Consider the following 26558-nt stretch of genomic DNA (forward strand, 5'->3'; position numbering starts at 1 on the left):
GTTATACCGGCCTATATGAATAAATTGTTTCTTCGTGAGTTTGGTGTGTGTTATATAATATATAGATATCTACAAAAAATGATATAATATTTATGCTATCTTCAATAGCATATGTCGCTCGTGAGAATTCGCCCATTGATAATCAGTAGAAACCGTACTTGAAGGTGTGTCACGCTAAAGTCTCGAGATAGACATACACGTGCGTGTTTCACATCCCCAGTGTCATATAAAGCCTCTCAATGTTGTAAGCCTTGTTTAAAATATAAATAAAGGAAGCGAGAGAGAGATAGAGTTTAACGTGCACACGACACAAACTAGGTCATTTCGGGACTAACATATGGTTTAATTTTATTTCAATAATTCGCTTGTGCGTAGGGGTCTTTAGCAGTGGGAGGAAACCGGAGGACCCGGAGAAAACCCACGAGGTTGGACAGGCGACCTTACTCCTTGTCACGTACAACCGGGAAATCGAAACCACGTCAGTTGACTCAATGAAAGACTTTATGATACAGAGAGCACACGCTAACCATTCAGCCATATCTTCAAACACCACTTCACACTAGCATTGTCTGCGATATCACCTCGGTGGAAGCGGACGTAAAATACAACTAACCCATCACACTAGCATTTTCTGCCTTACTTAAACCCAACCTTTCCTTTAAACATAATTATTTTGTTTACGGAAACTTAATAAGAACTCTTTCCGTATCTATTAATGTACATAGTTAATAAAAATAGTTTATCCAGTAAAAAATAAAAATAATAATAATAAAAAAAATAGATCCTAAAGTCCGTGTGCGTCATTTGCATCTTTATGAAAACATCAATTGTCAAATTTAAAGGAGCTAAGTCTCTAACTCAATATTTTCAGATTTTCCATAATAATTGAAATTAATAAAATTAATAATACGAAATAGAATTCAATATTGGTAAATTTCACTTATTGAAGATGTTGTTATCTTGCCGTGAAACTATAGGATCCTAATATCCAATATTTAAGAAACAATTAACATTTTATAAACAATTGATGAGTCGTGTATTCGATGGTTTCGGGAGCTATTTTGTAATGAACAAATAAAAACATAAAGTGCAAGACAATTTTGAAGTAATTAGTAAAGGCTGATTAACAAACAATAATATAATAATATAAAAAAAAAACCCCGTTTAGAATGGATTAAGCGAGCGTAAACAACTGTCGTTCAATTTGAACTGTTCACGTATTTCGATTAGAAATTACATTTTTTTTTTTTCAAAAATATATTAAAAATCACTTTATATACGCCCTTTATTTAGTTATATTAGATCCATATTTTAAAGCCGGTGATCGTTAATTGTATTTTTCGGATAAAATCTTATATTAACGCTATATATGTAGTCAAAAAGTATTTCACATTTAACGAAAACCTAATAAATATCAACGGTATATTATACAATGTAGTTTCCCGCCTTGTATTCAATTGGATTAAAAAGGGGGCCAGATTTTACCCAACCCTTATAGGTGACGCTGACTTGTTTATATCGTTTACAGAGCATGGCGAGGGTTGCGAAATTATCTTTTCATCATAAATTTGTATGTGATAAACTAAATGGAACCATTTTTTTTGCCTGATATTCCTTTTAGAGATTGAACATTTTAACAATATTGTAGTTTGTATAATGGCGATCAGAGACTTTAACAAATATCTTAGTCTATTTTTATTTATGAACTTCTTTAACTGCTCGCATTAAACACTGTAAAGCACTTGCATTATATCGTTGCGGAAAATGTAGGACGTTACATTAACTCCATTCCATTCCATGTCCAAAAGATTAAATTGCTAATCACTACTCATCTTGTTCTTGTTCTTGTTGTTCTTCATTGAGTGAGCAAATCTGCATCGATGTGGTGAATTAGATTTTTGAATTTCATCCAAAAACATGGTCAGTTCCTGATCCATAATACAATCGTACTTGTTAATATGGGTGGTGAAAAAGGCGGAGGTAGAGGGGATAATTGACAATAACTTTGGGAGCTAACGGAGCGATAGCTCTGTAAATAATGGAAACCACTGATTTAAACAAATCACAATCACTTGAAATAGAAGGCAGAATTAGAGTTAAACCAAAACAGAGGGAACCACCGGAACGAAATAAGAGTACGACAACATATTATCGAATATTTTCAAAAATATTCGTTAATATAGAATATACTTTAAAAATCAATATTTCAAAAATAAAATATATAAATGTATTATTATAATATTGAACAAACATAATATTAGTCTGCCGATATCAAATAGATTTATAGCTTTAACACCTGAACAGCTGCTGAAATAAACTTTACGTCTCTTAAAACTAGTAGGTGTAATTGAAACCAATTTGCATCCACGTGTGCCAAATGGCCCTTTTCAATTTACTATTTCATCTTCTTAGGTATTGTCCAGAAATTTTGAGAAGGGTCTATTGGTGTTCAAACATGTCTCACTCACCTTTTAAAACAATCTAAACGTGTTGTGACTATACTTATTGTTAGATTTGGTTAGCTTCAATTTTTAGCCGTGATAATTCTTATCTTCGGCTGCAATTGATACACTATTCGAGACTTTGAGCAAGTAAAATTAGGTTCAATTGCAAAATTTTCAAAACATATCACAATTTGCATGGAAATAAGTAATTAAGTATGTTACAAATAGTGAAGCGCGGAACACCGAAATCATAATCTTATCTTAATAAACAGTTTTTCTGTATTTTTGGAGTGACATGACACACGTGATTCTGGCTTGGCGGCAATTTTAAAGTGAACAGAAATTTCGCATAGCAGTTGGGTTTAATCAAATCATATAATTATAGGGTAAGGTTTCACCTTTATTTCGATGGGAATTGGTTTATTATATGTTAAGCTATGTACAGTACTGTTTGGGGTCAGTGTAATAGGAAATTAAGGGAGTTGTGACTACAAAACTTGCTCAAAGGAAGGCCCTAGGACGGTCCACTACTGTGGCTGGAGCAAGATGGAAGACATCAGTAGTGGAACCATTTCTAGGATTTGGTAGACCTGCAAAATGGCATACATGGCGAACTGGCAGAACGACAAACAAACTGTCGTGTTATGTGCTCCCGCTGAAATGTCAGTCTATCGCGTTAATTACATGTAATATTCCGTGGCTGTACATTCGTTGGTATAGCTAAAGAAAAAGAACACAAAAATGTATATCATCTTTTATAAATATACAAATTCGTCAATAAAACATAGTGTTCTGGATCGGACGAAAAACCTAGATCTGTAAAATCTATCCCGTAATCACAGCAAAGCGAGGTACATTACCATACCTCGTGCACACATGCGCGTGGTCCTACATCCAAAACCCGGTAAAAAAAATACGCATTGTTACCATTTGTTGACTTTATTAACATTTTACTATTTTACAGTGTTATGAATTAGATTAATTTAATCGGCCTATTTATCTATTATTGATCTATCTATCACTATATCTGTTTAACTACAGGAAGTTATTATTGTAACAGCTCTGTTTCTATTCTTCTCATAACGCCATCCATTCGCTAAGCATCATCATAAACCAGGACAGGCATAATAGAGTCGTGTTGACGACGGTATCCGATCAGGCCGTCACTCATGGTTGCTATCAATTTTTTGCGTGGAATATATTTAGATATAGTCTGCTACAAAATAAAATATTTATGACACCCGTTGTGATCAATATTAAGGTTACATATTCTCTAAATATACGGTGAGCCACGATGGCTAAGTGGGTAAGACGCTGGCTCGCTACAGCCTGGAGGTCGCGTGTTCGATCCCTGCATTGGTCGAGAAAGTTCATCGGGATTTTTCCGAAGTGGTTTCCCCCTTACCAGTGGTGCAGGACGGAGGGTCTGACAAGGACAGCTGCCTAGTCGTTCGAATGGTATGTAAAACCGAGGACCCGTGTATACATTGACGTGCATGTAAAAGACCCCCTGTCAGTTGGAATTCGATATAAGAGTGGACCATATAGTGCCGCTGCCTGGGCAAAATTTAATTCATAGCACACTGTATGGTGTCTACCGGTCTTCATTAGCCCAGTCGGAGCAGAACAGTGGGTGTAATCATCACATACTGATCGACAGGTGCGTGTGCAGAAAAATAAGCCCTGGGGGTGCGGGGGTCTATTCTGGTGTGACTGACCGGTGAGCTTCAACGGGGGTATAGGGTTCTAACCCTAGAAAACTTTGAAAGTTTGAAGTCAATCTCCATGCATCTGAGATCATTTCTGGGGGAAATCTACTCTTTTAGATGTACAGACTCTCTCATGTGTCTCTCCTGTATAGGCCTCACATGGGGGAGGGGGGCGTCCCAACACGCGCCTGGATCGATGGATGTATGGTATTGCCACCAGAAACACACAGACGATTTACATTAGTTATTTCGTTGGACACCAGAACAGACCGACATCTATAAAGAAAACAAAACTTCAGAATTGGGAAAGCACTTCTTCCTGTTTTACCGTGGATTAATTTGGATTAATGATATTGATAAGTTAATTTGAGTTTTTATGGTCAGTTTTAATATTTACGTTTGAAATTGGTAATGGTATGGCAGCATCCGAGTCATATGGGTTAATATTTCTTACCAATTTGAGTTTTTATGGCCTATTTAATGTCAGCGTTCAAAATGATTGTTACAGCTGGGAATTGCTACAATATTCTCCCGTATGTTGCGCGATGTTAATCTGATCTGATATCTTTTCGCAAGGCGAGGCTGGTAATTGGGGTATCTAGATAATGGATACTCTCGAACAGCTGACGCGGCCCTTTAACGTGGCCCGGGTATTGAGATCGAGCGAGTTGACTATAGGACTGGATGCCAGGTGCAACGGTTCTCAGGTCCGGCAAGTGATATAGGTGTGCTAGGACGATCTGGTTAGTTCACATGTTCCACGTTAACGATTAGAGTATACATTACGATGATTTTAAATATGTTATGTTCACTTTATAATACAGCATCATTCTAATAAACTTCATTGCAGCGCGTTCTGGTGAAACAAAACATATTGTCAAGCTTAAAAGGTAAGTGAATTTTTCATTGGCCACATAAGTCTACTTTTATTGTTTTGTGTAACATCTCTAACTACAGTTAATTGGGCGAATATGAAATGAAATGAAATTAACACAAGGAAGTATAAAAATATCATATTGCTACGGGGCTCAGAAAATTTTCATGTTCAAAATGTGTTGGATAAGAACATAGGAATTATTAAAAGTAATCACCAAAGTTTCATTCCGTTCAGTAGTTATTACTGTGGTCTGTCTCAGGGCGCTGTTTTCAATCCTGTGTCTTTTATATAAAATACAATTGCTATTATTGCTTTCATTATAAATATCGGCTGACGATATAATATTAATATTGTTGTTCTGAACTTAATTAATTTGTAACCAAATTTCGCGTAGGAATATTAATTGTTAGATAGGATATCTTAAACATATGGTACTATAAAGCTTCGGTTTATTTCCCGTAGAATTGCAATATGTTACATGTATAATGTAATAGCGCCCGATTTTAAGTCATGTTTAAACTTATTAGACAATTTAGTTTAATTATGAAAATTCGTCTTGAACAAATGACAAGTCTTAAGTTATATTTTGTATAACATTATGAGAATAGATAATTTGGACATTATTTTGATTTTAATATAGAGCAAATGTTTTAATTTATAGTATTTCATCTGTGGCCTGTAGCAAGGTCATTATTTCAGTTTTGTACCATTTATAAAAACTGCAAATGAATTATGTCTACTACTTTCGTTTCAAATTTTCATTAATGGATAATTTCAAACATAAAATGGGAATATACGAGCGTATATCTAATAAAAATGTGTTATTCCAATAACACTTGTATCAAATTAAAACGTTATTCTAATTTATTTGATGGACTACATTATAAACTTTATAGATGTAAAAAGCTGTTTAAAATTCAATAGACTCTGATCACATGTGGTGAATTGTCAATATACAACGATAACATTGTTAAAACTATTAGATGTTATCATAGATAATCTTTAAAGGAAGAAGTTAAGTATTGCTATCATAACAATTTTATCAATATTTTTGATAAAGAATAGTTATTCTCATCGTTCTTGGACCTTCAATAGCCATTATAATTTATCACCCTTGGTTTTATGTGAAAAGCTTTAACGTGACACTGGATAATTTGGCGACCTTAAGCTATTTCACTATTGATATCGGTGTACAATCAAACTAATAAATAACCGACTCAATCCTAAAACGATAGATGAGATTCAACAATTACTTTCTCATTATTTGTTTTGTAAAGCATCGAGCAATCAAATTGCTTACCATTCTGCTAAACCCGAGCAGCAAATGCTCACAATCGAACTTAGTCAAGGTACACCACGTGTCATCACTCTCACTCAACGAGAATCATATCCCAAATCATCGCCCAATGAAACTGCTTATCACTGCTGAGTCTAAGGAGAAATGCTGAATATTTACACCAAGTTTGAACATTCTACCTCAATAAGAATCGGGGATCTTGTTTTCCAATGTCTTAACCAATCAAATTGTTTACCACCGAACTTAGTCAAAATATCGATAAAATGAAACTATACCCCAAGTTCCACCACCCCTACGGAAAGTTATCGTGTTAAAAAGTTTCGACCAACCAAAGTGGTTATCACTCTTCTTAACTCATTATCTAACTCAATGAAAATATTTCATCACGCTCACCTAAGTCCCATTCAGGCATCCCGAATAAAGATATTGTTTAAAAAAAATCTCTCACCCAAGTAGACTCAAAGTTATTGTGTCCCAATCAGAAAATGTTTATCGTCGAACCCATTCAAGGCATTCGCATGATAAAAACCTACAATTTTAAAGTAGATAAGTCCATTTTTTAAATCAATATTGATGTTGTGATCTTACCGGGAAAAGATGGGCTTCTGATATCCAATGTTTAAGACAAAATAAACATTTTACCATTGGTACACGAACCGTGTACTATAATGCGTTTCAACTCCATTTGTAACAAGGGACTCGAAGAACGAGGCTAGACATATTCCACAAGTCAAGTTGAACGGTGACCGTATATTCTTATTTGGAGATTATGCGCAATGAATACTATCGGTGTAGATTGGAGTAACCAGGCGCTAGAGATTGCCATTCGATTGAGACTTCTGGCGTATTTCGCCGAACATAACTGATTTGAATTTTAGAGTAAAAACGGAAAGGTTTGAATATAAATCAGTTTATATACATTCATATTACATTATTATATACATGTACGTTGCGACAGGTCCCATATATTAGCGATTTAGCTCCTTTAAACATTATAACCTGGTTTTGAAATTGTGTCTAAAACAATAAATTTGTTGCATTTTATAATGCGGCAAGGTTAACAGCGACATTTATGTAGGAATCCTGTAAATTGTTATTAAAATTTCATAAATAGAAGACAAATTGTGGTTCACACGAGACACGTAGGCCAAATGAACAGAAAAATTGAACAAGTTGTATCACTGGGGTAAAACAGGTTGACTGTACACGCTTCTTATATTTCAGGTATACTACAGCTGGTCTGGTCCTCATCATTAACCCTATAGCATCAGTTATAGCGTCACTATCACGTAGATAAACACTATAACAACATTATAGCCAATATAGTATTGATATATTGATATTAAACACCTTTAATACTATCGCAATTATATTAATACAGACGCTTTATACAAATATAGTCTGTCTATTTACTCTTTTCATACATATACTGCTTGTTCTAAGTTTTATTAATCAGCCAGGCTGCATTGTCTACTAGCTATATATATGCATATATACAAACTTCCGAATTAAATAAAAAGAAATACTTGGTGTTCTGAAATAGTAATGATGTAGATAAATATTCTAGTTGAAAACGGTCGATTTACAGTCTGGTTAAAACACAGATCCTATTTCGTTTTTTATAGTTCAAAATTTCGTTTTATTTGTCTTCACAACACTAGGATCTGAAAGAGTTGTTATATAACTCACGTTCTGGTTGAAGTGAGGGATTAGCCAATGAAACGGTCTATTACGGCGAGTTCTTGGCATGCGATGCACGGTTCTGTAGGTAAACCACTAGAAACTTTAACGCTGATTGATTAATCAATGTCTGACGTCATAGGCTCAAAAGTCGTTCGTACGACCCCTGCCGCGACCTTCCACTAGAACCGGTCAGATCTTCACGTAGTGAGGCCATCAAAAGTATAACCACCCCCCCCCCCCCAAAAAAAAAAAATAACAACCCAAAAACGAAAAGAAATATAGATCTATATTTCATTTTCAATAAGATTGGTCGATTTATCAATAAAAAGATTTCCCACCTGGTCCGTATACAAAGGTTCTATGAATATGATGCAATCTACATTTTAGAGACAGGAACCACGGCTAACGTTGGTAAAATGTTGGCTCGCTAACCCAGAGGGCCCGTGTTCGATGCTGGTGTTGGCCTAGAAAGTGGTGTAGGACAACGTATAGTCGTTCCGATGGGAAGAAAAACAGCATCCCGTATACACATTATCGTGCACCTAAAAGACCCCTCGACAGTTGGAATTCAAAATAAGAGTATGCCGTAGCGCCGCTGACCGGGCAAAATTTTCCTCATAGCACACTATACCTAGTAGCAGACCTTGCAGTCGAGTTGTCAATGAAATGAAAAGATTTCTTTATACAGGACGAGGATCTTTAACAGATATCAACAAGTTTAACCTTGTACTATTTTATCATCATCATTAGTTACCGACTGACCCGAGCCGTCTGTAACAAGACTTTCAATTAATTGTTTTGTTCGTTCGGCTCGCGTTACCAAGGTAAACAAATTCATCTTGACAGAAAAACCTCGACATCTCAAACCACTTTTCTTTTCTTTTTTTTTTTTTTACAAAGAAATGGATATTTTCAGAGAAATGAAACAAAGTCCCAATAGGGACAATAATGATCAATGACTTATTACCGTTGGTTTACTTGGACTGGAGGTATAGAAGTAACACCACAAGTCTTATAGAAACCAAACTTACACTAATATAGAGTTGTCCTGCATTTAAATTGATGTTAAACTGCACTCGAACCAGGTCGCATTTCCGGTAAACATGACTTTTGGACATAAAATAGCACCCAAATCAAGTTACACGTCATATTTCCTACTTGTAATATAATTTTGAAGTTGTTTTCAGGTACAAATATTATCGTAAACAAGACATAAATCGACTGTATCATAAGTCTGAATAAGAATTCAATTATCCAGTATATTCCATTATGCCTACAAATTGAACAATATTAGCAAATTTTTATATAAACATGCTTATAAAGACTTAAGTATTAAATTAATGAACAATACCATCTAAGACAGCTCTCTATAATATATAAAAAGTGGCGATAAAATATAATTTACAACATAGTTGAAAATTTATTTAAAGGGTATAGTAGGTTTAACTATGTAAATATGTTGATATGATAAATAATGCTTACACAGGAATATTGCAGTAAATTTTACGATAAGCTACGATCTTTGATTTCGCTGGGTATCTTTATTTAATTTTTTTTTTCACGATATCTTGTAAGTTGTCTGAGAAAGTTGACATATGTAGGTTGTGCTCTATCATAAATGGATTCAAATTTATCTAGCCATGCCTTCTTGATAAGATGGTATATTATTGTTACCAACATGTTTACCACATTGATCAATATTATCTTGAATGATTTTATTTCTTTCTCGTTGCATCTCTAGTTGATCTCGTGAGAATGTGACGTAGTATTGCAACTGCGTCATATGGGCCTCCATGGCTGATTTTTTTATTTCTAATCCACCAATCAACATCTCCTTACAGCGAGTGTCTTTACGTAGATTCTCGTCTGCAATTTAATTCAAACATCACTGTTATGCGACCCATTAAAGGCAGATCGTTCACACATTCAAGAGTAAGCAGAAACGCCGTTGTCTGTGCAGAATTTACCTTATTATATACAGCACACTGCATTGGCCCGAATGTTTTTACAATATATTATATAATGTCTTAAGCTCGAGACCATTAAACGACTTAAAATACAGACACTCCGCACGTGCTTTTACAGTGAAATACGTCACGTGAGTCCAATATTTCACCAGTATAAATAATGTAAGATTGGTAAATTGCCCGTACGATTATTTGAAATGGTACGCCAACATCAAAGGGTGATGTCACATCTGTATTTTAAACAAAGTTATCTTACCTTTAAACCAATATCTTTGACATTGTTTTTTCTGTTTGTGTTTTATTTTCTTCAATTCCCGTGAAGTCTTGTCTTTAAGAGTTGCCAGTTTTTTTGAAGTACGTCGTCGTTTCTTGTGATATGTAGACGTGGTTTGGGTGGTGCCATGTTCATAATGTACCGATAAACACACAAATTGTACAGTTTTCTCTGCTAAAAGAACAAATAAAGAAGTTTTGACAAAGGGTTTGTTGTATTGTAATTTTTGCGGCCGAATGTAATTAGTTACATAACAGCAGCGTTTCTGGGATTATACTTAGCGCTAGGCTAGTTTGGGGGAAAAAAAGCATCTCGGCAGGTTAAATGTTTCAATTTATTTCGTACACTGATACCCAAAACGTATGACAAGTCCGTAGATCTGTTTAACTTACATTTAGCCGGATGTGACAATCACGGGGCAGTCAACTTCTATGTTGGCGAGTATAAGATATGCTCAGCCATAACACTTACCGAGGCTACACGCGAGAATTTCTAAATCAGAAAAAAAGGGTTAAGCGTATCTAGCCTTGTAGTTGTAGAAGTTTTACTTGAAGCTATGTGATAATTTTTCCAAGAAACAAATATTCGGTTTCCATCGATATTCCTTCAAATGCCATGCCAATCCAAAGCACCTGGATAACCAATATCAACTTGCAAAAGTAACAGTGGAAAGTGGTCGTCTTTAATTACGTGTCCGTGGTAAGAAAATTTAGCCATCATATCAAACACTAGGTTATTTTTACACATTTGGGCGTTTGGTTTACACATTTAAAGTCATTTGCAGCAATGGAAACCCTGTGAAATTTGGGACTTCACTCATGATATATAGGTCAATGTTCTCAAATACAGTTCCTGAAGAGATGAATACCTGTGATGTTATTTGGTTGATCAAGTGGACAACAAGAACGTGTTTTCTGTACAAAAACTCTAATCAACAGTGTTGATGCCACCACAGATTTACATAAAAGTTTTAAATAGAAAATCTGAAAAATAAAATTAAACAGTCACAGTATATTGTTTAAATTAAGACGCGGATTACACAACGCGGCATGTTCATTTTCAACAAAATTATTACTGTATTTCATTTGCATGAATCGTTTTACACTCCGCATCATAATTGATGCGTAAATTATGACTTGGGCTACACAACGCAGAAGGCACAAATCTATTTTAATTTTAAGTCTGCTAAAATATGTATTCAATACTTAAGCCCGTAAAAAGCCTGAAAATTAAATCAAATGGTGTTTAAGGGCTAATGAAGACGGGCATACGCCATACAGTGTACTATGGGGGAAATTTTGCCCAGACAGCGGCGCTACGGCCTACTCATATATCACATTCTAACTGTCAAGGGTTTCTTTACATGTACGCCAATGTGCACACGGGAGCTCGGTTTTCCGTCCCATCCTAACGACTATCCACTGTCCTTGTCAGGCTCCTTGTCCTACAACCACACTTGAAAATCCCGAAACCTGCTGACTATCAATTCAGCGTCTTATTCAATGAGCCACCGCGTTTTCTCAAAACGCATTCTTGACCCTGAATGTTGATCACACACTTTAAAGACAGTATAAATATATTTTTTTTTCTGTTTCAACCTAACCTTTCTTTTTCTTGGGTTACTGTTAAAGCCATTAACCTCTCGACCTCCTACAAATACGTGGATGGATGACAACTACAAATTTCCTACCGTTTGAATCAATTACTTTGTGTACGACACAAACATGTTGTTTACTTAAAACAATAGATAATAAATATCCTGCCATCACACAAAACACATTAGCATTTTGAAGGGATACGAGGTAACTTCAATCGATAAATACCAGCTTTTCCGGCGTATTTGAATTTATATTCGGACATCGTTCAGGTGGGAGAGTTATTTACGATTTGGGTAGGGATGGGGTGGGGGTGCATCATAAGGGCTGTCAATGGGTCAAGTGGCGTGGTTTCGATTCCCCGATTGAACGTGACAACGAGTATAGGATAGGATCCAGCTTGCGTTTTCTCCAGGTCTTCCGCCCCCCCCCCCACCGCTAAATAACCCTACGTGCAAGCGAATTATTGAAGTTAAATTGAACATGCCAGTCCAGAAAGGACCTAGTTTGTGTCGAGTGGACGATAAATCCTGTTTCTCTCCTTCTCTCTCTATTTTCCATGTATGCCCGTCTTCATAGTCCATTTCATTTCATTTCTTCGTCCTCAGTAATCGCAAGCAACTGCATATTTACAGTTAGTTAAAGTTCTAGCATGGACCGTATACATCGAAAACACAAGCGCAATTCTGAATTTCAATGGATTCCTCTTCCTCAACAATAGCAACAAATAAAATACGCGCTTAAAGTTATAGCATGAACCGTCCCGTGATGGATGTACATGTAGTTGGTCCTTTTGGACAGACAGACTAGGTTAAGGTAACAACAATATACCCCATATTAAATTATGTTTTTAAAAGGTAATTGACCTGAACTGCATCATGGACTTACAATACTAAAAAGTTCTTCATGGTCAGTCTGTGTGTTCCGTAAGAGGAAATACAAATTTAGTAGTGGACATGACTCGTTGTTACTTGTTGACAATACACTGTTGAAAGAAAAAATAAAACGCCAAAAACATTAATTTTACATCAATAAGCATTCCATTAAATGAATTTGGTTTAATGTCCTTTTCTGCACTAACCTGGTTAATAAAGACGTACATACGGTGTGCTACGGGGGCAATTTGGCCCGGACATAAATTAAATAACAACGGTCAAAGTCAAGGGTTCTTTTGCGTGCATACTAACTTGTATGTAGGCCTACACGGGACTCGGTTAGACACTTTGCCAGGCCCACCGACCTACACCCTTGATAAGGGCAAACCAAGCTGGAAAATTCCTAAGAACTTCTCGGCCAACACCGGGATCGAACCCCTGACCTCCTACGCTAAAGCTGGTCAGTGAGTCTTTTTTATTTAATTAGATAGCGCTGGGTGGGTAAAAAAAAAGATCGGAAGAGTGATGTCTGAAGTCCTGAGGCTGGTCATGGTTTGTGCGGTAGCTTCAGCCATTGCCCATTGTGTCGAGAAGTTGAAACCCATACAGAATGCTTACCACCAACACAATTCCCCAACTGGCACCGCATACAGACAGAGAAGATGAATGACAGAAAACAACCAACACATCTGCGTGAGCTGGCACTTTACTTTATCGACATTTCCCTTCATTCTGACAATGTTTCCTACGCACCGTGGGTCGAAAGTTCGTCCGTCCAATTGTCTTCGTACGTCCAGTCGACCGTCAATCGTTTTCGTCCAAAATGGAGTCTTCTTTTTTGCCAACCGTTGTCAACCAATCAATGACGAAAGAGGTTCATGACGTCATTCTTTTAGGAGACCGAAGGTAGGGAATCTGGTTTAAACATAGAACTAAACTAAATAGTTCTATGGTTTAAAGGAGCTAAACCTCCATAGTTTCCATAATATTCGAAATTAAGAAAAGAAAACAAGAAATAGAATTCAATATTGGTGCATTCCAATTAATATTGATGTTTTTTATCTTGCCGTTAAAATATGGGATCCTAATATCCAATATTTAAGACATAATGAGCAGATTTTTAATTACCGGTAGTACACGAGCTGCGTATTCTATGGTTTTGGGCGCCATTTGTATTGAACAAAGAAAAACATATTCTACAAGACAATGCGGAAGTAATTAGTAATGGCTGATCACAACGGCAAAATATTAATAAACCAGCGGCTGCCAGGCAGGATACGCCCACATTTTCGAGAGATGGATAGAGAACACGCTAACAAGAAAGTGATTTTTCCTACAATCAAGGGCCATAATTCAGGAAATTACAATTCGATATGCGCAAATATCGACAGGAACTGAGATATTTGTGTTATAAACTTACATTTCAAGTTTCAACAAAATCGGATAAAAATTGTGACCTCTATAGGGTCCACAACCTTGATGATATACCATATTTTTACGCTATTTGAGAACGAACGGCGGCCATTTTGTCTGTCAATTTTGGGCCGATTTTCACGAAATTTGAACTCTACCTTCCTTAGGGTGTAACGGTGATATAATAATACGGTTTTTTAAATCGGATAAAAATTATGACCTCTATAGGGTCCACAAGCTAAAAACGCGATTTTTCGTACAATCAGGGGCCATAATTCAGGAAGTTACAGTCCGATATGCCACAAGCTAAAAACGTGATTTTTCGTACAATCAGGGGCCATAATCCATGATGTTTCGATCCGATACATGCCAATATCGAAAGCAGCCGAGATCTTTTGGGGATAAACCTATATTTCAAGTTTCATCAAAATCGGATAAGAATTGTGACCTGTAGAGAGTCCACAAACAATTGTGGATGGACGGACGGACGGACGTCCGGACAGGGGCGACGGCATAATACGTCCACATGAAAATGTGGGCGTATAAAAAAAACCCATGTGAACGACTGTCGTTCAAATTGGACTGAACGACTGTCGTTCAAATTGGACTGTTAGCATATTTCATGGAACATAATTGATTAGAAATTACAATAATATTTTTGAATATTAAATCTCTTTATATACATTCATATTATATTAAAATGTGCTTTTTGGACCGATTTTCGTCTATTTTTTTTCAAAGGTTTCAATAGAGCCATACGCCCTTTAACGTCCAGTCAACTCAAACTAGATCATTTCGTGACCTGTATATCAGCGGGATCGAAACCACTTGACTCAATGGCAGACCGTGTGATCTAGAGAGCGGGCGTTAGATCATTCGCCCCACCCCCACTCCACCGAACTAATCGAGGAGATGCTACTAAATAATGGCTATCCATCTAATATACGGCCCATGCAATAGGCCCACTGTACAATGTCTGCTCCGAACTGGGCTAATGAAGACGGGCATACGGTTTTTCGTCCCATCCGAACGACTAGACAGCTGTCCTTGTCAGGCCCTCCGTCCTGCATCACTGACGTCCTTTAAAGGAGGCAAGTCTTTAACTCAGTATCATCCACAGTCTTCGACATTGCCAACTTGACTTATTAGTCAATTTAAATACCGTGAAAAAGACAATAGAATTTTTTAAATTGGCATACAAATCGCATGCCAGAATGCTTTAGAGTGCCATTTGTAATGAAGCAATTCGATGAACGAGGCTAAACATATCACACAGGAGAACACTACCGGTGTAGACTAGAATAACCTCCAGACGCCAAAGACCGCCATTCAATTTGGGCTCTTCGCGTATTTTGCAGAACATAACTGATTATAAATTATAGTAAAAACAGAGACGACTAATGTAAATCAGTTTATACATTCATATTACATTATTATATACATTTGTGTCTATTTCTACGTGCCAAAAAGTAGCGATTTGGCTCCTTTAAAACAGAAAAATGAAGGATTATGATTTAATGCCAAGTCATGGCAAAAAATTTTTTAAAAAATGGTATTGCCCATGGCAAAAAAATGTTATTGTCATTGACAAAATAATTTTATTGTCCATCTCCCTTTTAACATGTTTAGTAATACATGTAGGCTACTCTAGTATAATAGAAACATTTGAAAGTGATTAATTGCAAAGGGTTAATTGCTTGTAACAGGCGGATTATAGTACCCATGATAAAAATATCGAATTCAATTGATCACATTGATCTCCCAAATCGCGAGTACTTCGCTGAGTCTCCGTTACGTTAAACCTTAAATACTGTGTTAATCTCAGGAATGTATTGAATGGTCGACCTAATGTGTTATAACGAGACAAGCTCCTTTCTATTCAATAACAATGAACGAAGGCGGATATAGTCACCCCAGAACAACAAATAAAAATACAGTAACATCCAATAAAATCGACAATTTTATTTTTGACCAAAATTATTCAAGGGTTGCATTTTAAATAATTTCAGTCAACCGCCCTTTTTCATTACCGGTACCCAGAAAATGTATGCCTAATAATTATTACATACACTTTAAAAGCAATGAGGCCGGCTACTTTCGCACATAGCCAGCTGTTGAATCAAAACAAATATATCTTAGTAAAATACACCCCTTTAAAGGAGCTAAATCGCTAACATTTGGGACCTAGAAATTGACAGAAGTGGGTCGCAACGCATATAATACTGTAATATGAATTATATAAACTGATTTACATTCGATGGTTTCCGTTTTTACTCCAATTTCAAATCAGTTATGTTCGGCGAAATAAGCCAGCAGTCTCAAGCGAGTGCAAATTTCTAGCGTCTGGTTATTCCAGTCCACATGCGCCGTTTGATTTGGTGCAATGTGTCTAGCCTCGTCCCTCGAGTCTCTTGATACAACTGGGGCTGAAGCGCATTATGGTACACGATTCGTGTACCAATGGTAAAAATTTTATTTTGTCTTAAATATTGGATATCAAAAGCCCATCTTTTCCCGGTAAGATCACAACATGAATGTTGATTTAATTTGACAAATAAATCGTGTTTTCAATGTTGAAGATTTTGAATGATATTGAGTTAGAGACTTAGCTACTTTAAAGTGAATTTTGAGTGATGTCCCATCAAGTATGGTTTGCAAGTTTCGTCGACCTATAGATTATTTCTGCAAGCGTATATATGGAGTGTCTGGTTAATCGAGATTACAGTTGGATTTTGTTATCAATAAAAAAAAAACAACGACACTGTCATGTCGAATTTACTATAGATAACCGATCACAAGCCGGACGTATGGCAGTTTACTATAATCTGAATGTGTGTATGATATTATCTTAGCGTGGTGAACAAGGCTACAAGATCGAATAATGGGTAAGTTCAGAGTTATTTTTCGTCTGCTTTTTCTAACTTATTTCTAAGCTGCGTTTTGTATGTTTTATATTGAAGTTCATAAATTGCATTTGTTTTTTTGTTGTTGTTTTTTTTTTACATTGGGACCATATGCTATCTATTCTAATAACAATAATATCGATGTTTTTTTGTGTATTTGGCCCAAAACACCTTTGAGTTTCCTTTTTTTTTCTTTTGGACAGAGCTTGTCTGATTTGTATTGTAACGAACTCCCTTTGTTACGTTAGCATTCATCATATTTTTGTATGCAAATCCACCTTTTATGAACTGAATGATCTGTTGCTTAGATTAGGCAATCTACATTTATCAAAATAGTTTCTTCAAATCAACATGGAGCACTGGGGAAAACCCAAGTCCACGGAATTAATTGAAGGCGTGTTCTCAAAATAATGGGATCCTCGACGCTGTCATATTCTTAACCTAAAAATTGGAGTTGTTTCCCCTTGACCGCACTTTTATCAGAAATATCATGGACCGTATTATAAGTCCATGGAAATACTGAGATAATTATTCTGTATTCTGAATTTGGTCTCTATGAATTCAGATAATCTAACAAAAATAAAATAACTGTTTGTTTATTCATAGTTTGAGTTGCCGTGCTCATTTATGATTTATATTTAGGCTTTCACCTTCGGTGAAAGGCTATTGTTATTACTAAGATTAATATTATTATTATTATTAATTTTTTTTATTGGGGGAAGCTAGATCTCTGCAACTATAAGAGATAGAGGTTTGAAGTTTGATTTTCTATCGGCCATTATTCTCTTAATTCTCAATGGATTCTTTAGATATTTACATTTTTGGATAGCTGGAGACATTTCTGAGCAAATAGCAGTTCAAAACTTTGTCGCTCTCATTTTTTTGGTGAAAAATGGAAAATTTTCAAAATTTTCTAAAAATTTTATTTTTTGGAATTTTGAAATTTCAGTTATATTTTTGGATAGCTGACCTCAATCCGATTCCAACAATATAAGTTTTGTTCTGAAATGTTAACTTTGATTTTTCACTTTTTTTCGCATTTTGGTCAAATCGTAGTGTTCTTACTATTTTAAAACGGCCAGGACGATTTTTCTGAAACTTCAGGAATATGAAGTCGAAGGACCAAACCAGTGCATGAACTATAAATGAAATTCCTCTAATCATCGGAAGTAGTCAAGAAAAGTACCCAAACTTTGACAAAATTGTGAAAAATGGGTGCCTGTGCGGAAATTATTTATTGTTCGATTTGTATAAAAAAAAGTTCATATGCTCTGTTGTCTCAATTGTCATTTTTTTTGTTACCGGTAGTGTTATCTGTCGGCACCGGAAGTGGCATAATTTTACCAAAAACTACAATTTTGACAGTTAGGTACCATTTTTCAAAAGCAAAGTGGTAAAAAAAAGTGCCCAAACTTGGACAAAATGAGTGCCTGTGCGGAAAATGCGATGTATCAATTGTGTTCTTGTTGTTTAGTTAAAGTTTTATATCGTTTGATAGCCATTCGAATCGTCTATCAGATGGTACTTCAGCGACAAGTTTCTATCAAAAAATAAAAAAGTTATGTGACTTTGAAAGGTAAGGTATTTTGCGATTTTGAGCAACTTTAGACGCATGTTTCTCGAAAACGCCCCCCAATTTTTTTTTAAAACTTTCTCAATCGAGAGACTAATGGGTACTCTGTTGTTTGAAACCCCTGTATCATTTTTTGAAATGTCAGGGGTAGCCGAAAAAAGAGATCGAAAATCGAAAACGTCGTATTTTTACGATTTGGAGCATTTTTAGAGGTCTATTTCTCGAAAAGTCAACATAATATTTTTTTTGAACTTCTTCTACAGAGAGGCCTATCAGTAGTGTTATATATAAAACCATTGTACAACAGTTCCAAATTTCAGGAGTAGGAGAACAAAGGGATCGAAAATTAATCACGGCACCTTTAATTGTTAAGCGAAACATAAGGTGGAATACAATCTGTACGTTTTGTCAACGTATAGAGCCTATTCAAGAGTGCTTTTATCAGTGATCATATTTGAACTGAAATTATTTCAACTATGAATGTTTTCTTCTATCCAAAATATGGGTTTAGTGACCTTGTAACAGAAATAGTTGATTGCTGTGTGTAATAATTAGTCTTTGAATTAATATTGTTGCCTCTTTGTCAAAATTATCTTATACCGGTAATCATCTGGACAGAAATCGACGGCTCGCGCTGTTTATAAGAAAGTCAAATTTTTGAAACTGTTGCAGTAGTATCGGACAATATTATCGAATATTGCACCTATAATAAAAGGCATGACGTTGTTTGAGCATGGACTCTATCTGTAATTAATATTAAATTTTTATTAGTGACGTCAAATCTTTAACGTGCACGAAACCAGAAAATTGGCGATATTTCATTGAATATTCAATCAATTTTTGAACCAGTTACATATTTGAGTAGCTGACATGAACGCGATTCCGAAGTCCCGTGTACACATTGGTGTGACCGTAAAAGATCCCTTGGCGGTTGGAATTCTATATAAAAGAAGACTAGCGCAGCGGTACGAGCATGTTTAGAGGTCTTTTTCTCAAAAAGGCAATCTAATATTTTTTGGGGAACTCCTTCTATAGAGAGATTAATTGATATATATGTGTATGAAAAGAGAGAGAGAGAGAGAGAGAGAGAGAAAGAGAGAGAGAGAGAGAGATGGGGTTTAACGTGCACTCGACACAAACTAGGTCATTTCGGGACTAACATATGGTTTATTTCTTTTTTATTTCAATTATTCGCTTGCGCGTAGGGGTCTTTAGCAGTGGGAGGAAACCGGAGGACCGGGAAAAACCCACGAGGTTGGACAGTTGACCCTACTTCCTGTCACGTACAACCGGGGAATCGAAACGCCGCCAGTTGATTCAATGACAGACTGTATGATACAACGCAGTTCCAAAGGCACCGTGCAAATTCCAGCGTCCGTTCGTTCGTTTCTGGGGTTTTACGTCCACTTCCACCGAAGGTGATATCGTAGACAAGAAATTCCAGCCATCATAATGTATCTACATGTATATAAGAGACATTTATTCCTACTGGCGATTTACAAATATTGCATGAAGAAATTCAAATCATAAGAACATAAACAGGACTAATACACAGTATCATATTGATTATAAAAGTACAATGCATATATTGGTTACACTATATATGTCACAAAACAACAATCATTAGATAATAATAATTATTTACTAATTATATAAATCATTTTAAGAGGTAGGAGTTATCCATTGTTTAATTTAACAGTTATGTAATTACCCTGGTTAGAAAGGTGCGAACAATTAAGGTATTTAAACAAATGATTAAGAAAGAACATAACACTATAGACTTCTATGATAAGACATATAATACATGTTTAATATATATATAAATGACAATGTCCTACGCTAACAAATAATGAAATATGATAGTATCAGTAAATATAAAAAAACAAAGTAGTCGCGAACATCCTGGCTCTTGACTGCTTCAGTAGTTTGATCCTGGACTCTGTCTGTAATTAATAGTAAACTTTTACATGTTAGTGACGTCAAATCTTTAACGTGCACGAAACCAGAAAATTGGCGATATTTAATTTTTGAACCAGTTACATATTTCAGTAGCTGACATGAACGCGATTCCGAAGTCCCGCATACACATTGGTGTGACTGTAAAAGATCCCTTGGCAGTTGGAATTGTATATAAGAGTAGGCTAGCGCCGCTGTACGTTCGAAACATTCCTCATGGTCCATTCCGAGCAGAATGGTGTTAAACCCCATTTCATTTTACTTTGATATTAATATCTTTTGCGACATTGCTGTTCTTTTAACATTTCGAGTAGATCAACTTTATTTTTCGATTCCCTTCTATCGTAATGCGCATGCAAAGAACATGTCAATATCTGAGTTATGCAAATGTGTGTTTTTATTTGGGGGGGGGGGGGTGAGTGTGTGTTTGTTTAGGGGGTGGGAGGATTGCCGGCGTCTGTTCGATTCTACCGATCTAGGATAATCATGATGTGAATTGTTCAACTCTATTTTTCAATTCCCTTCTCTATCGTAATGCGCATGCAAAGAACGTGTCAGAGTTATGCATATTTGTGTTTTTATTTGGGGGGTGCGGGAGTGGTGGGGATAGTCTTTTGTCATGCATCTGTCGATCGTGTGACGCCTTGGCACGGTGAAAGCCTTCAGTCTTGCAAGCAAGTCTAGTTGTGTTCCTTTTTGAAATGCGTTTGATTGTTACCTTGGTATGTAGACTGTATACCTGAACTGTTTTTACGTTGTGAAATGTACGCTAGCTACCTGGAAGCTACAGAGACGTATTATGTCTAAATATCTATTAACTATTTAATATACAAATTATCGGTATCGGTCAATAGTTTTACTTAAATATCTGATATACATTTTATCGATAACACCCTATGAGTTAATATGTTCACATCTCGCCTTTTTGTACACAGCCATAATACAATGGTTGTGCTTGTTTTTATAGATATCTTTATCATAACATTTTACAATGAGAGATAAAACTAACGCATAATTAAATCAGTTAATTTTAGATAACTTTGAGATAACAAAATGCTTTAGTTACGAGAAGTGTGTAAATTTAAAGCGACGGTAAATAGAATGAAACGAATAAACAAAATGACAAATGCGCAACCGGTCACACGAAATTATCGACGGAGGGATGATGATAAAACACCCATCATATTATTAAAGCAATGATAACGTGCATTACCAGCTCTTCATTTAAGATGTTAAAGCTCGTTACCATTGCTTCGGGAATATGACCCATCATCGTTTCGTGAAAAAGGAGGAAAATATATTTTTTCAACAAACAACAAATTTTAATGATCTCCATATATACGGGATTTGTTTATTTTTTATTCTATGGATAATATTCCCCTGACAGCTGCGTTTACATGTTTGCGCCCCTTTCGAACAAGTAGCCCCCCCCCCCCCCGTCACAAGTAAGAGCCGGTTTTGAGTCGCCTGGTGCCTATTTTAAAATCAAAGAAATGAAATGGGGTTTAACGTCCGAGTTTTCATTTCTGCAGCAGCCGGACTAAAGGTGCTCGCATTATATTATAATGTCTGTAATTGGAGTCAACTGGCGTGGTTTCCTTTCCCGGGTTGTACGTGACAAGGAGTAGTGTTGCCTGTCCAATCTCCGGGTCCTCTGGTTTCCTCCCACTGCTAAAGACCCCATACGCGCAAGCGAATTATTGAAATAAAATTGAAACATATGTTAGTCCCGAAATGAGAGAGGAGAGAGAGGAATGGGGTTTAACGTCCACTCGAGACAAATTAGGTCATTGCGGGACTGACATGGTTTAATTTTATTTCAATAATTCGCTTGCGCGTAGGGGTCTTTAGCAGTGGGAGGACCCGGAGAAAACCCACGAGGTTGGACAGGCCACCCTACTCCTTGTCACGTACAACCGGGGATTCGAAACCAAGCCAGTTGACTCAATGACAGGCTTTATGATACAGCGCGCACGTGCTAACCATTCAGCCATCCAACCCCCCAGTCCCGAAATGACCTGTTATGTTTAGGTGAGTTAATATTTGGTATTAATAATAATTTGCACGCAATATTCTTTAGTTATTGTGATTAATTATTTTCATATTATATGTGAAAGACCTAAATCAAAGTATGCACATAAACGCCCAATATGGAGCCTCACAGACAATAAATTGTATAATCGAACAATGCAAAGATTTAGTTACTTATGGTTGAATCATTTATAGCATCTATTATTATTTACCAATCATTGCATATTGTATTAATAGGTTGTTTTCATTATGAATGACATAAGCTGCCAATTAAACGTTTGAACTGTCATCATTGTATATATTTTATTTGGAATTTCTGTCTTCATTAACCCAGTCGGCTCAGAAAAGTAGGACGTTGAACCCCATTTCATTTCGTATTATTTTTAGAAACCCATGACGTTAAACTCCGTTTAATTACATTAATTGGGTTGAAACAGAAAAAATAATGAAAGTTTAATTTCGTATTTGGAATTCTTCTATCTTTTTTTAGAACCCCTATGATCTTACACAAACTGGTGGAGCTTACTGCCAGAGCTCGATTGATCCACAAAGCGATGATTCTGAGCAACATCCTATAGTCATCCGCAGTAGCAGCCCCAAAAACATTAACCAATTAACCAGTATTTATTACTACTAAAAATCATTAAATAAGAAAACACAGATCCTATTTTTTTTATATAGTTCAAAGGATCTTTCAAAGGATCTGGAATTGTGGTTTAATTACCAGCGCTCTTGCTGATGTAAGAGATAAGCCAATTAAATGTAATGGAGGTCATCGGAAGTATAAAAAAAATCGAAATGAAATATAGATCTGCATTTTAAATCAGATTGGAAAATGAAATAGCTCATTATATTCCCGTCAGGTCGTTCTTACTGCGCTGCTGCGACCGTACGGCGACCGGAAAATGAACAAGGTCGCCGGCAAACGTGAACCCAACGCGCCCGTCACGACCTCTCCGTGCTTATGGCGTTTCTACTGAGATCTATTGACTTGGCAACGGCGATCATCGATGAACCCGCGGCGCTCTAACCACGCTCATGGGATTCTTACCACACGTCTTTTACGTGTATCGCGAATGCACGTGCGTTTCAGACACGTGATCACGGCGACTACATAAAGATGGTCAGATTTTTGGAAATTTCAAGATGAACTTTGAATCTCCTGTTTTTATTGCAAGTCGCACGTGAAAGGCATGGTCGCCATAGGAGCGTAATGCAAGCTTGGAAACCGCGCCACAGTCGTATTAAGAATTCTATAAACGCAGTGGGAAACCCATAAGATCGCCAAAGGTGCACTGGGAGCCCCAGTGGTGAGATCATCGTAACATCGCCATGATAACGCCATAAGGACGCCGGACTCTTGGTAGGGTCGTGGCAGACACGCGCGGGTCGTGGTGAAGACGCCATGAAGTCGCCGTTGCAAATGTTACAATTTTCGCAGTGTGAAACTGCGCGTTTACTACGTTCGTGGAGATGTTACCGATCCCATCGCGTTCTCACAGCTTTCAAGGTCAGATCTCAGAACCTTGGCGTTTGTTTTGACATGCTCAAAACAAACGCCGTGACTCGGCGATCAGTGACGATCATGGAGACCACATTACGACATCTGGCGTTTTCACCACGCTTTTACCACGCTTATGGCGATCTTGACAATTTTCCATCGTGGCAGCGCAGTGAGGGTGCCACCCCGGTCTGACGCGGATATTACAAATGAGTTTTTTGCTTGATAAAGACGAGAGTATACTCGTTGAAACGTCGCTTAGTATTAAACTCAGTATTTGTGTATCCATAAAATTGTACCTTGTGTTAATATGTTCATTTACTAAATGCCAATCAAAGAAGAGATTTTTGTGGTCTACGGATACATAGTCCAAAATACAAAAATATTTGCGACTCTCTGCACTCGACACATAACGTGGCATACACACGTAAGATTAACCGAGATGATAATAACATGTCGGATTTCTGTGTGTATTGTGCAACGGGTCCAAAGGTTCTGGATCAGGGGCGTCAAACCCATTTCGATTCAGCTGCCACATGAACCCAAAATGTACATCAAATGGGCCGAAGATGTACAAAAATATCAAGATAAAGCCAAACGTCCTTGAACTGTAATGGATTCTAAAAACAAAGCCAAACGTCCTTGATGCAGGTAATATTTTAGACTTGTTTCCAAATTGTCAAGATATAATATGGAACACAACGTTGTCTTGTATTACATAGAACTTGGATATCTATGACACACAGTACAGAGGTAAGAGTTTTACTAAAACCGGAAAACAATAATAAATGATTTTCACCGCTAGTTTCTAAGAATTATCGACACGTCAGTTTGTTGAAATTTGTTCAACTGGCCACATTTAAACCTTTGGCGGACCGGATCTGGCTTGACACCCTTGTGCTACATGTAGATACTTACCATTGTTATTCTCACTTTCGTCTGCCCCCGGCCCTTACCCGTGTCCACTCTCGGCTGCAAAAAAAACAACACGGTCCCTAGCTTAGGTGATGTAGCTGGCATATGATTAAATTCCCGTTCGTGAGTCTGCATATCGTATAGGAAAATATATTATGTCAAAAACCCGAACCTCACGTAGCCAACTCTTAAGAAGTATTAGAGCAACCGACTGACGGTTTACCCACGTACGAAAGAATACGTTATAGAAGTTAAAATTCAGCTACTTAGGAGTCAAGTCGTAACATTAAGGTAAAGTTCTTCCTAGAAAAACAAGTGCAAAAGCTAAGGGTGTCGTTTAGTTTGGTGACGTTTGTCAACAGTTTGTCTTCGGGATAAAGCCGTGTACGATTCGAAATGCCTTTCATAAATGAGACACCGGGTGACAAGAAGGTACTGACAAAAGAAATGGAAGGTGTGACAAACGAAGCTTTTCATTCAGAGGATATTGAACAAGGATCGAACCAAACTGAACCACACCAAGTGGGAAACTGCGGGAATATTAACACGGAAGATACACACACAAATAAAGGGGATGAAGTCAAAATTGTCGCCAAAGTCAAAGCTGTGAAATCATTTCTGTGTAAGTTATTAAGGTTATGCAATCATCAAAATCAGTTTCTCTACCCACACTTCAGGGATAAAGTTTAACTCTCATGCGCCACTAAACGATATATTATTTTTTTCAGAGATAAATTAAAAGATCATTACTTTTAAAATGACATATCCAGTTTACATATTGGCCCCCATGTGTTAAATGCAACCATTGATCGTTTTTGTTCGTATTACATATCGCATGTTTAACGTATCTGTGAGCCACAGAGGGTAGTGAAAGTGCTAAACTATATATATTGTCACTTCTGTAGCGTCAACAGGTCAAGCATATTTACCAAGGAATAATTTGGCCTAATTTTATTAGAGAAAAAGTTATGAGGCTGCGAAACACTTAATGCGATCGAGATGACATTTAAGCCCATAATATATACCATACCGCTTTATTTTCTTGTGTATAATCGTATAACTTGACCATGATTCAAATTATACCTTACTTACCTTTACTTACCTAATTTCTTTGAAGATCGTGCCACGATTGGTGGCACAAAAGAATAAAAATAATGAGTATGTTACTTTGTGTTAATCGACATCCTCAGAATCGTCTTTAGGTCGAACATGGCTTATCGTGAATAAAAACAATCATATGAGTCGCTAATTCTATTTTGGTTGATGACTTGAAGTGCGAGAATTATATTCAGGGAATTGCGACACTGTTAAGATAATAGACGATACATCGTTTGATTGTTTTTTGATAAACTTCAGAGTCCGCGATTTTCGTTCAGTCGCATCAAAGAATAAATACCGTCTTCTATCTGATAACGACCCCCAGTTGAAACGGACGAATGGTGATACATGACTTAAAGGGTACAAACGCCTATAAAGTCGTAAAGTTGTAAACAACAAATCTAATGATTGCCTCTCAAAACCAAGATGAAAACTGTATTGTTTTTG

At 36.6% G+C, this 26558-nt stretch overlaps 1 protein-coding gene and 1 long non-coding RNA gene across 7 annotated transcripts in view; one reads left to right on the plus strand and one right to left on the minus strand.

Annotated features, from left to right (window-relative positions):
• Positions 1–8324: 8324 nt before the first annotated feature.
• On the minus strand, positions 8325–26396 carry LOC126831484 (uncharacterized). Of its 5 annotated transcripts, XR_007684177.2 has the most exons (6): positions 26116–26396; positions 25017–25070; positions 12735–12831; positions 11120–11234; positions 10234–10425; positions 8325–9876 (listed from the first exon to the last, which is right to left on the minus strand). It is a non-coding gene; the product is annotated as an uncharacterized LOC126831484 (long non-coding RNA). The 5 variants fall into 5 exon arrangements; XR_007684179.2 differs by lacking the exon at positions 25017–25070 and having other exon boundaries at positions 26116–26395; XR_007684180.2 differs by lacking the exon at positions 12735–12831 and having other exon boundaries at positions 26116–26394.
• Positions 16860–26558, plus strand: part of LOC126831462 (solute carrier family 40 member 1) — a 28058-nt gene continuing 18359 nt past the window's right edge. Inside the window, exon 1 of one of the 2 annotated variants that reach the window (XM_050561967.2) lies at positions 16860–17019. In XM_050561967.2, coding sequence (XP_050417924.1) covers positions 17016–17019 — 4 coding nt within the window. In that variant the 5' untranslated portion in view covers positions 16860–17015. Of the gene's footprint in view, positions 17020–25225; positions 25636–26558 lie in introns of those variants that run through there. The other variant, XM_050561966.2, reaches the window with a different exon arrangement.

The sequence above is a fragment of the Patella vulgata genome, chromosome 9 (assembly GCF_932274485.2).
Source record: "Patella vulgata chromosome 9, xgPatVulg1.2, whole genome shotgun sequence".
In the NCBI taxonomy this organism is placed as follows: Eukaryota; Metazoa; Mollusca; class Gastropoda; family Patellidae; genus Patella; species Patella vulgata.